Raw genomic sequence first — 14,164 nt, 5'->3', positions numbered from 1 at the left:
TCTTCTGGTGAAGAAAGGTAGTGAGCCTAATTGTCAAACACCTGGGGCTGATGATGATGACTGGCTGAGTGGAGTTAATGACTGGATATAAGGCTGCCAACGCCCTTCTGGCCTGCGGGTGATTTCTCTGTGGACTTCTAGGAAACCAGCCTGATTCCTGCTCATCTAAAGCTAAGATTTCTGCTTTGCCTTTTTGCATTAGTGTATTGTTTTCCTTGCTTTTCTGGATTCTGCCATTCCCTGCTGGGGTGAGCTGAATCTCCTATTGCCTGTTGCTCTGTCTTCAGAATATTCCTGAGTACTGACATAGCCTTTTTTGAAGCCTAGCGTCTTCAGGGCCTTTTTTACTGTCAGTTTGTTGGCTCTTATTTTCATAGGGTTTTTCACGGATTGCAGACAGCAGCCTTCCTGTCCTTTCCTATCTAAGCTAGCTTGGGCCCCATCTTTGCTCAGTCTATCTTTCTGTCTGTGTTTTGTTCTTTCTTCTTGCTTCACCGTCATTATATGTGGGGGGCTGCCTTTTGCTTTGGGGTCTGCTCTGGGGCAGTTTAGATTTCCCTTTCTGTCTTTAGGCTATGTAGTCCTCCGGCTGTGATCGAGGGGCCTAGGACATCGTAGGAGCCCCCCACGGCTACTGCTAGTTGTGTTGATAGGTTCAGGGGTCTGCAATCCGATAGCTGCCAACTTCTCTGGTTTTCTGGACTTAGCTAGCATTTCTATTTTTGCCTCCTACGGTGCCTCAATCATAACAGATGCAGCTACCGGCCGTTCATCAACCCACTCCAGGGGTTGCGGCTGCCATGATTCGCCACCCAGTACCTAAGCAGGAGTCAGAGCATCATCAGGGGGAACCAGGTATGGTCACCGCCCCTGCCATGATCCTGGTACTAGGAGCCGTGCCTGTGGACAGAAATGGTCCGGTGATTACCCGGACCCTGAGTGGTGGCACTCCAATGGCATCCAGCCCACAACAACCGGCCATAGTACCGCCAACTGTGGTACCACTTGGGATCACAGAGCAACATTTATCGGTACCGGCTACAGCTCTTGCTGACTTTTTGGCAGCAGAAATACTACCTACAACAGCTGATGTGCACTCAGTACTGGTAGCAATGACAATCGCTGCCATTCCACCTGAGCTAGTGGCAACCCATCCCTCACCAGGAGAAAAGGAGTATCTGCAATTTGTAGACTGCCAGCAACAGGATGAAGACACCCAGAGCATCTCCCCTGGAAGCAGCCCAAGCAACCAGCTTCCAGAACCCCAGGAGGGGATAACTAGCCATAATGTTGATTTAAACTAACTTTTGTTACCCAGGAGGGTATTTGCGCCTTTGTGTTTGTTTTTCTATTTTGGTTATGTTTTTGTTTTTCTTGTTTTTCCCATTTGATCCAGTTGTTGCCCAGTTTGATTGGCAGCCTTTACACTTGAACTGTGGAGATCATGGACGCTGTGTGATCCAGAACTGCTAATGTACATAGTTTGCACCTCTTTAGGTGCTTTCTCTTGGTTTCACATAGGAACCTGCCCTTGGAACAAGGACTACCTCGTTATAGGGACATTTCCAGACATGATGGCCGGTCCAATGTCTACTCTTTGCACGTATTAATAATGCTTAGAATTTTTGAACAAGAAACTAGAAAGTGATAGTGTGCAGTGAAAGTATTAATGACAGATTTCATAGGGTTTAATTGAGAAAGAAATATAGTGAGTGTTGTACAATGTTTGAATAAAGATGTGAGAATTGAATAAAAATATGCAGATGACGAACCAGGCAATAGCGATTGTCACCCCTAAGACAAAAGGAAAAGAAGAGAGTAGAAAATGTGAAAGATAACAGAAAAGAAATGTGTTGCTAGAAAATGTGTTACTCAAGCTGATAGTGGATTTGCTTCCATAGCACTTTAAATTAGGTAGCATAACTTTAAATATAGATAGACAGTTAAATTGTTTGTAATGTTCAAGAAACGGTGCCTCCCACATTGGGAAGTTTAGTATAAGACAGGTTCATTATGCAATATAAAAATTTGTATGTTCCTGTATTGTCAACTTTGTTTTCCTTGCAGCCTGCGGATGTGCTGTGTTTAACGGGGGGTATGTGGTGCCCCTGAGGCTCAGTTGCCACAGAGGTACTGCACCTCCTCCTGAGGTGTGGTACCCCACCATCCAGGTAAGGTGGAGACTCCTGACCACACTCCAACACCTGCACCCCACACCACAAAGTAGGGTAGCAAAGCACCTTCGGCGGCTCCCTGCTTGGAGTGTAACAAAGCACCCATTGGTGGCTCCCTGCTTGGAACACAAAACGTGCTGGGTGGTGGGTGGAGCTTAGTTTACATTAAAGAGAGCGGGAAGAGTTTAGGAGAGGGGTCAGTCAGTTGTTCAGTGGTCAGTCAGTAAGCAGTGAGAGAAGATCCCCAGAGAGAGGGGTAGATGGATGGAGGTGCTGTAGCAGATCCCAGTGACCTAGGTCTGCTGGCACAGCAAAGGAAGAGAGAGAGTGACATAGACTGGAAGCCTGATCTTCCATAGAAAGAAAGATTAGTATGGAACGTGAGGAGTAAAAGAGGACAGAGGACGTGGGTTAGAAGAGAACCCTTCCTAGAAGTTCTAAGCGCAAGGCCGGGGCCCGGTTCCCGAGGTTGTATGGATACTAATGGTCCTGCAGCAGACACCGGAGGAATAGAAGTAGTGACTGCTTTATTCCCACACAAGACTTGGGGGCACAATAGCAACTGGATAGTGAGCTGGGACTTAGTAGCAAGGAGTCCCCGAAGCAGGCTACAGCTGTCTGTCGTACAAGTAGAGTTCATAAGAACATCAGACAGGAGGAACTCCAGTGTAACTCAGTACTAGGAGTACTTCATTTAAAGGCGCTATAAGAGGAGACGTTCAGAAAGGCACATGTTGGCGGAGTGTTGGAAAGGAGTATTCCATCTGGCCTGGAGGTTGACTGAGTCCCTGACCTGGAAGACATGGCACGGAGGCAGGCACCTGTTTGTACAACAGACTGTGAGTAAAGCTTTGGAACTTCATGCCCTGGTGTCCTCCACTCATTCCTGCGCCACACACTTGGCACCGCTACATCCCTGTGCCTACACTGCACCATTCCTGCAACGCTTATCTACACTGCCCTGGGACTACAGCTTCACCTGTGGGGAGCTATAACATCTTTGCTGCGCCATACCATCAGTCCCAGAGGATCTGCATGCAGCGTCGGCTTAACATCTCCCTTGCCGAACACCACAGGTGGCATCACGAACCATTCAACTTTATTCCATCATTCAATTCCCCTTTTTACTTGGGCGCCCAGGGCCACGGACCTTCTCCCCTGAGTTACCGGCCCGGTACCAAGTACCCCACAGCTCTGGGAGGGTGACCCAAGTGTGACTAGGAAACGAAAAAAAATTGAGCTTTTGCATGAGGAATCTGGGCTCCCAGCTAAGAAGATTGATGAAAAAAGATCACAGCAATCTAAATTCAATCAAGAGTTCTATTCACAAGGCATTGAAAACTTCAATGACCTATGACAAGTACTGTTGAGTTTGAAATGTTTCATGGCTGGTGAATGAAACACCTTTGATAAAATTGGAGTGCTGCAATCTTCTTTTGTCTTGGATTTTGGGGTGTTCTTAGATTGGGTTATGTTGCTGCTTGCACCCTGGGAGCGAGCTGCCTCTTTTTATTACAACTGCAAAATCAATGCTACATAATACACCAATTCATATAACTATCAAAATAATTCCCCTGTGCTTCTGCCAAAGAAAATGATTTGAGAAGCTCGGCCAGTAACAGATGTTGTTACTTGGTCTTTGGATAGGACAAGACGGCGTTTGTTCAGTTGAGCTTTCATTCACATTAACACCTAACCCACGTACACGTTGAACACCAAGACTATTCCCCTTTCCACCACCACCTCGCTTTTTCCCACTCATATTGTAAGTAGTCTTCCCCTCTTGTAACCTTCTGTTTCACAACCTTAAGGCCCTGTTACACATAACGATGTCCCAGCGATCCCACCAACGATCCGACATGGATGGGATCGCTGGGACATCGTTAGGCTGATCACTGGTGAGCTGTCACACAGACAGCCCCTCCAGCGATCAGGACCAACGAGCAAGCTGGTATCTAAGGTAAGCCGAGGGTTTCTAAGAAACACGCAGCTCTTGGATACCCACTGTTTACCCTGGAAACCAGGGAGCACGCTGGTATCTAAGGTAAACAGCGGGTAACTCAGAGCCGCACGGCACTTGGATACCCGCTGTTTACCTTAGATACCAGCGTGCAGCGTCGCTGATTGTTCGATGCGTGCTGGCCAGCGGGAGACCAACGATCAAAAAATGGCCCAGGACGATCCTGCACGATCAGCGATACCCGACGGGGGAGGGGCGGTCGCTGATGTGTGTCACACACAGCGATGTCGCTGGTGAGATCTCTGATGCGTCACAAAATCAGCGATCTCACCAGCGATCTCGCTGTATGTGACAGGGCCTTTAGGCCCACACCTGTTAATCACCTGTCACTAAATGAACAATCACTATTTATTTTCTTAAATAGTCTGCCTGAATATACCTAACAATTTTTAAGTGTGGATCTAGCCTTCTGATTTGTTACTGAAACACAGTTTCATCACAAACGATTTGGAGTAGCTAATTGGACCTCGTGGCTTGCACCATAATATTAGGCCTAATGATTTTTACATGGAACTCTGGCTTTCTGATTTGCCACTGAAACACAGTTTTAGCACAAACAATTTGGAGTAGCAAAAGGGGCTTCCAGAGACTGCCACACAGTTTTTGCACAATCTACTTCGATTTTGGAGATCGATTTCACACATGATAGGATCCTATCTCTTTAACTAACAAGTTCACTTTCCGCACCAGCACTAGCGCAGGAGCGACCTCTCTGCACTGTGACACTGAGCAAATGGCATCAGAGAAACAAGATGTCGCCAAGGATATGTAACTTCAGCAGTCAAACCTTGTGTCACATAAAGTTAAGGGGAAAAAAAAGTGCACGCCACTCCTGTAATCTCTTCAGGTGCTCCTCTAACCTCTCCACACCCCCTCCCCTCATCAATCACGTCCATCCGTCACCCCACTCATCCTATGGCAGCACTATCCTAGCCAAAGTAATAACAAAAGCTATGATGGAAATGCGATGATTTACTGAACTGTGACTGACTTTTTTCGACTTTGAGTAAAAATGCTTGTGAAAGTGAATGCGAATCCCAATGTGCTACGTTCATGCCGAATTTGAGATTGGCAAAGGTTTTCTGAACAGGTTTGCTCATCTATACTGAAGACATGGCAGCCATGTACTGGCTGAGCGAATTTTCGGCACCTTGGGTAGTACCACCCAGGCGTACTATTTGCTGTGGTGGGTAAAGGCAAACAAATACAAAGAATTAAGGTGGAGTGGTACTGAGAAGAAAGCTCAGTCATTTTACAGAAGGAGGAGTAGGTGAGCTGTGACATCACCCATTTTGAATGGTGGATCCTGTGCTATACATTGTATTTAGAGGTTTTATCAGTCAGTAAGCCATTAAAACATTGTATCTACCCCAGAAAGGCATCAATAAAAATGACAGTTCGGCGTTCAAAAAATAAGCCCTCACCCAGCAGCAGATCCTGAAAAAATGGAGACGCTACAGGTCTCAGAAAATGGCGACTTTTTTTTTCAAACTTTACCTTGGATTTTTTTTCACCCTTTACATAGAAAAAAAAAACAAAAATGTTTGATAATCTATGTACTTGTACTGACCTGGAGAATCATAATGTCAGGTCACTTTTAGCATTTAATGAGCATGGTAAAAAAAAGTGTAAAAGTCTATTGTGGAATTGCGCTTTTCGCAATTTCACTGCACTTGGATTTTTGTTTTGCATTTTCCAGTGCACTGTATGGTAAAACCAACGATGTTCAAAAGTACAACTTGTTCCACAAAAGGAAAAAGGAAAATCTCAAGGTTGTGAAGGAGTTAACATTGGAATGATTGGCCTGATGATCATCTGACATGCACCCTTTGAGAGGTGTTTGGATGAGATTATATGAAATGATTTGATTACTCTGAGGAATTTATCTGTCCAAGCGTTTCTGCCTCCCAGCATATACATGTGACTCGATGAGCTGAAGTTCATTACAGGGTGTTTGTTGCCTGCTCAGTGAATACTGCGCAAAGAAACGAGCCGCGATTCGCATGCTGCGGTCTCAAGTAAGTGACTTGCATTTCTCTGTTAATGATTTGTTACATTTAATGATGTCAATTATTTTGTTGTCATGTTTCTCTTATTTTGTTTAGCTTTACTAGTATTGTATTTTATAGAAAATGGAGTTGTGGCCAAGAAATAGGACACACTTTTTAGAAATTATTTACATTTTTCTCATCGTAAATTCGGTCAATCAATGGCCTCTATAATACTACTGTAGAGTGTCCCAAACTATGCACTATCCAACAGTACTTCCTCATAGAAGACATTTTTCATGTCGATGAAAAAAGATTGCAGCAATCTAAATTCACTCAAGAGTTCTATGCACAAGACACTGAAAACTTCAATGACCTATGACAAGTACCGTTGAGTTTGCAATGTTTCATGGCTGGTGAATGAAACACCTTTGATACAATTGGAGTGCTGCAATCTTCTTTTTTCTTGGATTTTGGGGTGTTCTTGGATTGGGTTATGTTTCTGCTTGCACCCGGGGAGCGTGCTGCCTCTTTTTTATTGCAACTGTAAAATTAATGCAACATAATACACCAATTCAAATAAGTATCAAAATAATCCACCGTACAGTGCCAAATAATACAAAAGCACAATGCCAAATAATGCAGGCAGCATAATGTCCAAGCCATGGACTTGCAAAGATCTCCACTACTGTTTCATGTATGTCTGCTCCAAAAATGCAAAAAATAGAGTGCAGCAAATTTTGCAAAAACAAAGGCTCATTCAGTCAAGTAGAGAAGTAGAAAAATTAAATTAAAAAGTTTTACAATCCAGAATGACAAAACATTATCTTAAATTGTCAAGTCCTTAACCTTGAGTTAGTCGTGCCAAAATACTTACACTATAAGGCTATGGCCACGCTAGCATTATTTGTTCAGTATTTTTTCTCAGCATTTTTAAGCCAAAACCGGGTGAGAAACAATCAGAGGACAAGGTATAATAAAAACAAGTGCACCAATTCTGCATGTTTGACCCACTCCGGGTTTTTGCTTACAAATACTGATGTGAAATTGTGACTAAATAGTGATAGTGTGGCCGTAGCCTTAAGGGCCCGTCATAAACAGCGAGATTGCTAGTGAGATCGCTGATTTTGTGACGCCACAGCGATCTTGCCAGCGACATCGCTGTGTGTGACACGCTTCAGTGACCGGCCCCCCTGCTGGGTTTCGCTGATCGTGCAGGTCTCCCGCTGGCCAGCACGCATCGCTACGTATGACAGCGAGAGACCAATGATTAGCAACGCTGGGAGCTGGTATCCAACGTAAACAGCGGGTATCTAAGAGCCGCGCGGCTCTTAGTTACCCGATGTTTACCTTGGATACCAGCTTGCTCACTGGTCCTGATCGCTGGTGAGTCTGTCTATGTGACAGCTCACCAGCAATCAGCTAACTATATCCCAGCGATCCCATCCACGTTTGATCGTAGGTGGGATCGCAGGGACATTGAAGCGTGTAACGGGGCCCTTAGACGCATAACACCAGTAATCGAAAAAATAAGCAAACTCTATATATAAAAATGAATGTGTGTGTGTGTGTATCACCAACCAATCACGAAACATCTTTCATTTCACCAGAGCTGTTCAAAAGAAGCTGAGCTGTGATTGGTTGCTATGAGCAACAGTTTTCCTTGCAAACAATCACTAAGCATCTCTCATTTCACCAGAGCTGGTTAAAAGAAGCTGAGCTGTGATTGGTTGCTATGACCAACAGTTTTCACACTTGACAATAACTCAGCAGACACTGACATGGTGTGATAAATTTAGCATCCCTGGGAACATAAGCTCCCAGTCATTGTCTGCACCCCTGAAAGGAGCAGAGAGCACATGACAGAAATGAATCCCCCCTCCCGTGCCCATATACCCATCACACATCCTCCATCCCGTAGGCACATTTTCCCTCTTAAAGGGATCATTGGTATGGAAGTCAGAGCAAATCCATCCAGCGCTTTGGTCTTGACCCCAGGCCTGTCTTAAAGGGATCCCCGGTATGGAGGTTAGGACCGTTCCACTCAGCTCTGTGGTTCTGACCCCAGGGTCTCTTAAAGGGATCTCCGGTATGGAAGTCAGGGCAAATCCATCCAGTGCTTTAATTCTGATCCCAGGCCTCTCTTAAAGGGATCCCCGGTATGGAAGTCAGGGCAATTGCCTTCAAATCCTCTGGTACTGACCCCAGGCTCTCTTAAAGGGATCTCCTGTATGAAAGTTAGGGCAAATTCCTCGGTGTTCTGATTTTGACCCCAGGGTTCTATTAAAGGGATCATTGGTATGCAAGTCAGGGAACATCCTCTCAGCGCTCTGGTTCTGATCCCAGGCTCTCTTAAAGGGATCCCCGGTATGGAAGTTAGTGCAAATCCATTAAGCGCTCTGGTTCTGACCCAAGTCCCCTCTTAAAGGGATCCTCGGTACGGAAGTGAGGGAAAATCCACTCTGTGCTTTGGTACTGACCCCAGGCTTCTCTTAAAGGGATCTCTAGTATGGAAGTTAGGGTAAATCCTTCAGCACTCTGATTCTCACCCCAGGCTTCTATTAAAGGAATAATTGGTATGGATGTCAGGGCAAATCCACTCAGCGCTCTGGTTCTGACGCCAGGCTGACGGGATGATGTGGGATATTAGTGGTAGTTGTCCGGCGGCTCTGGCTGATGGGATGATGTGGGATATTAAGAGTAGTAGTTCAGTGGCTCTGGCTGATGGGATGATGTGGGATATTAGTGGTAGTAGTCCGGTGGCTCTGGCTGATGGGATGATGTGGGATATTAGTGGTAGTAGTCCAGTGGCTCTGGCTGATGGGATGATGTGGGATATTAAGAGTAGTAGTTCAGTGGCTCTGGCTGATGGGATGATGTGGGATATTAGGGGTAGTAGTCCGGTGGCTCTGGCTGATGGGATGATGTGGGATATTAGTGGTAGTAGTCCGGTGGCTCTGGCTGATGGGATGATGTGGTATATTAGGGGTAGTAGTCCATTGCCTCTGGCTGACAGGACGATGTGGGATACTAGGGGTAGTAGTCTGGTAGCTCTGGCTGATGGGATGATGTGGGATATTATAGTGAATGTGGCTATGAGGAATTGGCGGGGCTCTACACTCATCTTTATATATATAGATATAATCATTATAATTTGTTATAGCTCACCGAAGTTAGTTACTATGCCCGGGCAGCGCCGGGCTCTTCAGCTAGTATACATTAAAGAAGAAATTTTACATTAGTTACGTAAACAATGAGAACATTTTTAGTAATCAATAAAATTTAATCCCTTAATGACTGAGCCAATTTTGACCTTAATGACCAAGCCAAATTTTACAATTCTGACCAGTATCACTTTATGTGGTAATAACTCTGTATCACTTCAATGGATCTCACTTACTCTGAGATTTTTGTGGCATATTGTCCTTCATGATAGTTGTAAAATTTCTTTATGACTTGCTTTTATTTATGAAAAAAATGGAAATGTTGCAAATTTTTCAATTTTCAAACTTTTTGTTTTTGTGCCCTTAAGTCAGAGTTATGCCACAAAAAATAGTTCATAAATAACAGTTCCCACGTGTCTACTTTACATCAGAGCCACCACAAGTTTGGAAACATATTTTTTTTTGGTTAGGAAGTTAGAAGGGTTAAAAGTTGTGATTTCTAATTTTTGCAACAAAATTTACAAAACCTTTTTTAGGATCCACATTACATTTTAATTGACTTTGAGGGGCCTATATGGCCGAAAATACCCAAAAGTGACACCATTCTAAAAGCTGCACCCCTCAAGGTGTTCAAAATCGCATTCAACTAATGTCATGTTTGGAGGGCCTCTGATGTGCCTAAACAGTGCAATCCCCCAACAAGTTGCCCCATTTTGGACACTAGACCCCTCAAGGACTTTGAACCCGCAGATACGACACAGAATTTGATAGCATTAGGTTGTCATTTTGATATGTTGTCATTAGTGTTCAGCGCAAGTACTCGCTACTCCAGTTTGCATTGGGTGCTCAAGTATGCATCAAATATCCATGCATACTCGAGCACCCGATGCAAACTCAAGTAGCGAGCACTTGTGCTCAACACTAGCTGTCAAATCATCATTTATTTTATTATTTACTTTAGAAAAAAAACGAATTCTAACTCCCACCTTACCCCCAACTGCAAAGAATGGAACAAATTAAAAAAATATATTTTATCATTTTTATCTAACTAAGGCGGTGACAAAGGGGGATTTGATTTACTATTTTTTTATTTTGATCACTATGATAGACCCTATAAGAGTAATCGAAAAGAACCAATAAGAAAAATTCCCTAGTGGTGCCGGGTACCGGCCAGCAGATCTTTGTAGGTGCACTGCACTTGCGCCCAAACTTTTTCCAGTAAGATGACGCGGAGGGCTGGGAGACGGAGCAGGAGGGAGCAAGAGATGGCGAAGGTGTCAGGGGTGGCTTGGAGCACCCAATTCCTCTCTTCTTTGATTTGTTAGCTCATATCAGAGTAGAGATAAATGGATTTTAAATCAGCCTTTTTTATGTAATCACTGTTATTTGGTGAATAACGGGAATGACATGACAGGGGACTGTAAAAACCGGCCCTGATCATGTTCTACCTTGGGTAGCTGAGACCCTGGAGATTTTCTGAAAGTAGGGGGCACTTTACCCTTATTTTTCAGTGTCATTAAAAAGTGCCGCTGAGGAATAAGTACCCTTAACGTCCTCTGTAAAAAGGCGTGTCGGCGGTTGTTAAGAAGTTAAACGTCTACTTATGTACTAAGAAAAACCAAGTGATTATTTGGCACAGGAATAACATCTTGTTATGGTGTCCATTGCACATTAACCTCTTGCAATTATCACATTTCGTTTTGGTTTTTCAGTCAATGGTTCTCACAAAAACATCGACCTTTGACAGGACTTGGGCTACTTCCAGAACAAGAAGGCTCAGTGTCATCATTGATTCTTCTTTTTGGAAAACGTGGCAGGGTGTACATTTCTGCTCATACTTTTATGAGCTCTTATGAGTTCCTTTGACAAAACTCAGAAATTCTCTTTGGATAATTTTAGTGTCATTATGCATAGAATTCTATGATTCTATGTTATACATAACAAAAGCATTTATTGCTGATACACTGAAGAAATGAAAAAATTTGACCATCGGACATCTGTTAGGGCGACATAAGGTTTGCACACAGTTTGTAATTTGTATCAGCGTCACCCTTGGTTTTATGGTAAGTCTATTATTTCCGGCTTCTTATTATCATCTTCACATATAACTTTATCATGATGCATAGTATCATAGTAGAAATAGAACTGCCTTGTTTTTTTGGTTTTTTTTTCGTACTTATGACACAAGAGTAAAATCTTGATTGATGAAGGAGGGGCACGTGAGCTAGGAAACTACCAAAACGAATGATTATCTACCTTTCATGGTTGTGAAAATAAAGCAAAACAAAATCTCTTGTGGTCCAATAGACCCCACACGACTAAATAAAGGTTAAGGGAAATGGACAACTGTAAGGAAAATTTCCAGATTCCTGCTCCAATTGGAGATAAAATTGTGATTTTACTGCTAACCTATTAATAAGATATACCTTATATTTCGGATTATAAGACGCACCTTTTTTACCCAAAATTTGAGAGTAAAATGAGGGTGCGTATTAAAATCTGAATGTAGCTTACCGGGGGTGGCTGCAGTGGAGCAGGGTCACAGGAGGCAGGGTTGCTGTTGCAAGAGGCCTGTGGGGCATGGGTTTTCAAAAAATGTGAGCGGAGTCCTCCCACTTACCATTTTCTTCCCAGCGGTGGGCTTCGTGAAAATGGCTGAAAGAAGCAACTTATGCGCAGTTTGAGATTTCAGGAGTCGAAATCCCGTGAAATGAGATCTCATAAGCCGAGATCTCAATCTGCGCATGTGTTATGAATGGGTCACCGAGGAGGAGAGCGCAATAGGCTATGCCACCAGAACACCCGAGAGGTTGGTCGCTCAGCGGATTGCAGACCCCTGATCTTAACAACACAACTAGCAGTAGCCGTGGAGCGTTCCTACGTTGCCCTAGACACTTTGTCACAGCCAGAGGGCTAACTAAGCCTAAAGACAGAAAGGTGAAATCTAAACTGCCCCGGAGCAGATCCCCAAAGGAATAGACAGCCCCCAAACATATATTGTCGGTGAGACAAGATGAAGCACAAACACAGAAAATGGACTGAGCAAATGATGGGGCCCACACTAACTAGATAGGACAGGACAGAAAAGGCACTGTCTGCAATCACGCAAAAACCCTAACAATTCCAACACAACTGATGCACAAAAATACTGAGGTTTGCACAAACCTCGCCCCCACTATATCAGCACTCAGGTGTGAACTGGCGGCTAGCAACAGGCTAATACAGAAGGGGACTAAGCAAGCAAACACAAGATACAAAAATACAGGGCAGGAGCCAGCAGCCCCTGGGGGAGCAAGCTGACCCCTGACAGCAAGGCAAAATCAGATGCAAAGGGTTTAGCAAATGACACTTAGCTGAAAAATGCAGGATCAGGCAGGAGACAGAAATCCTCAATAAGCAAAGAAAGGAGTATCACCGGCAGCCCCTGAGAGAAGTCTGCTCACTTATGTAGTCCCAGTCACTACCCCCACTCCTCCAATTATCTTCTGCAGCTGTGTTGGGTTAACATCATGTTGACCAGCTCCACTACCAGCGGTATCCACCAGAGGGAGCCTTGCCTCAAAAGTCGGATTAAGAGAGTTCACAACATGCATGCTGTGGTCTGTTGTTTCTTATAATCTGCAAAAGACGGTACACATTTCATAAATAAAATAAATGAAACCTACACGTTTTGAATGTCAAGTGTTTTTAATCCTGGTATACCACAATTTTACCTCGAATTGGATCTGCAAGCTGTACTTTTTTATCCCTTTAACTTGTATCTACAATGCTAGATGATGGAGTGAAGTTGGGCTTCTTCACTATTCGGCCCAGAAAAGGTGAGCAGGTGTTTTTTCTCTATATATGAACACCTTTGACAAAAGTAAACTTTACATATTTTAGTGGTTAAAGTTAGTTCATAAAATTGCAAGTGTCAGTCTGGAATCTTTCATTCTCAGGCCTCCTGATATGCAATTTGCTATCTGATCCAAGTTAGAGATTCCTCTCATGTTTGAATGTCTCTCACAGTGATACAAGCTGGATGTGAGATCTGTGTGTCCAAGGTGCTGCTGTCTTCATTAGCTCAAATACCAGCACAGCTTTTATCCTGAATTTGTTTTCTTTTCATGCAATTTCCTTTTTTTAATGGCTCTACCCTCCCTCAGGCTACAGATCCTTTCTTCTCTCGTCAGGCTTTGTAGATTTGTTTGCAACAATCTCTCTTCTGCTATATTTTGCATTTAGAGAAGGAAGGGACAATTCAAAGAGAAAGAGCCATCAAGACTTGGACCAGCAGCTTTAATAGATTTGTAACCTTTTTGCAGAGCACTCAGCTAGTTAATGAGCATACAAACATTCAGCTGCAGTAAAATGGTAAACATTTTTAATGGAGACTCCTTGGAATGTTCTTTAACTTTGCACTTGAGAAACAAATGAACAGTAATAAAATACAAAGCTTTTAAGAGATTGTTCCCATATCTTGGAAAGTTCATAAAAAAGAATATAGAGCTTTGTATGTGTGGCCATTTCTCTTCTGACCATAGGATATGACATTTCCCTATTTCTGAGACAGGTGGGTGCCAGTGATAGGACCCACATCTATCATACATTTGACCTTATATTGAAAGGGTTGATAGAATATTTAGCTGTTTACTGAAATGTACAATGACTCTAAGGCCAGGGTCACACTTGCGAGTGCAATGTGAGAAACTCATGCAAGTCTCTCGCCTCAATACCCGGCACTGCCGCCGGTACTCGGGACCGGAGCGTTCAGCTGCATAGAAATACATTCAGCTGCACACTCCGGTCCCGAGTGCCGGCGGCAGTGACGGGTATTGA

At 43.7% G+C, this 14,164-nt stretch overlaps 1 protein-coding gene across 2 annotated transcripts in view; it reads left to right on the top strand.

Moving 5' to 3' along the window:
• Positions 1-6,073: 6,073 nt before the first annotated feature.
• Positions 6,074-14,164, top strand: part of LOC141052054 (cytochrome P450 2F2-like) — a 59,471-nt gene continuing 51,380 nt past the window's right edge. Inside the window, exon 1 of one of the 2 annotated variants that reach the window (XM_073549243.1) lies at positions 6,074-6,212. In XM_073549243.1, the coding sequence (XP_073405344.1) occupies positions 6,198-6,212 (15 nt within the window). In that variant the 5' untranslated portion in view covers positions 6,074-6,197. The remainder of the gene's footprint in view (positions 6,213-14,164) is intronic. The other variant, XM_073549242.1, reaches the window with a different exon arrangement.

This window comes from Dendrobates tinctorius, unplaced genomic scaffold (assembly GCF_039654945.1).
Source record: "Dendrobates tinctorius isolate UK_male_01 unplaced genomic scaffold, ASM3965494v1 ptg000158l, whole genome shotgun sequence".
NCBI classification, from domain to species: Eukaryota; Metazoa; Chordata; class Amphibia; order Anura; family Dendrobatidae; genus Dendrobates; species Dendrobates tinctorius.
The sequence above is the reverse complement of the archived record's forward strand: the minus strand, read 5'-3'. Positions and strand labels throughout refer to the sequence as shown.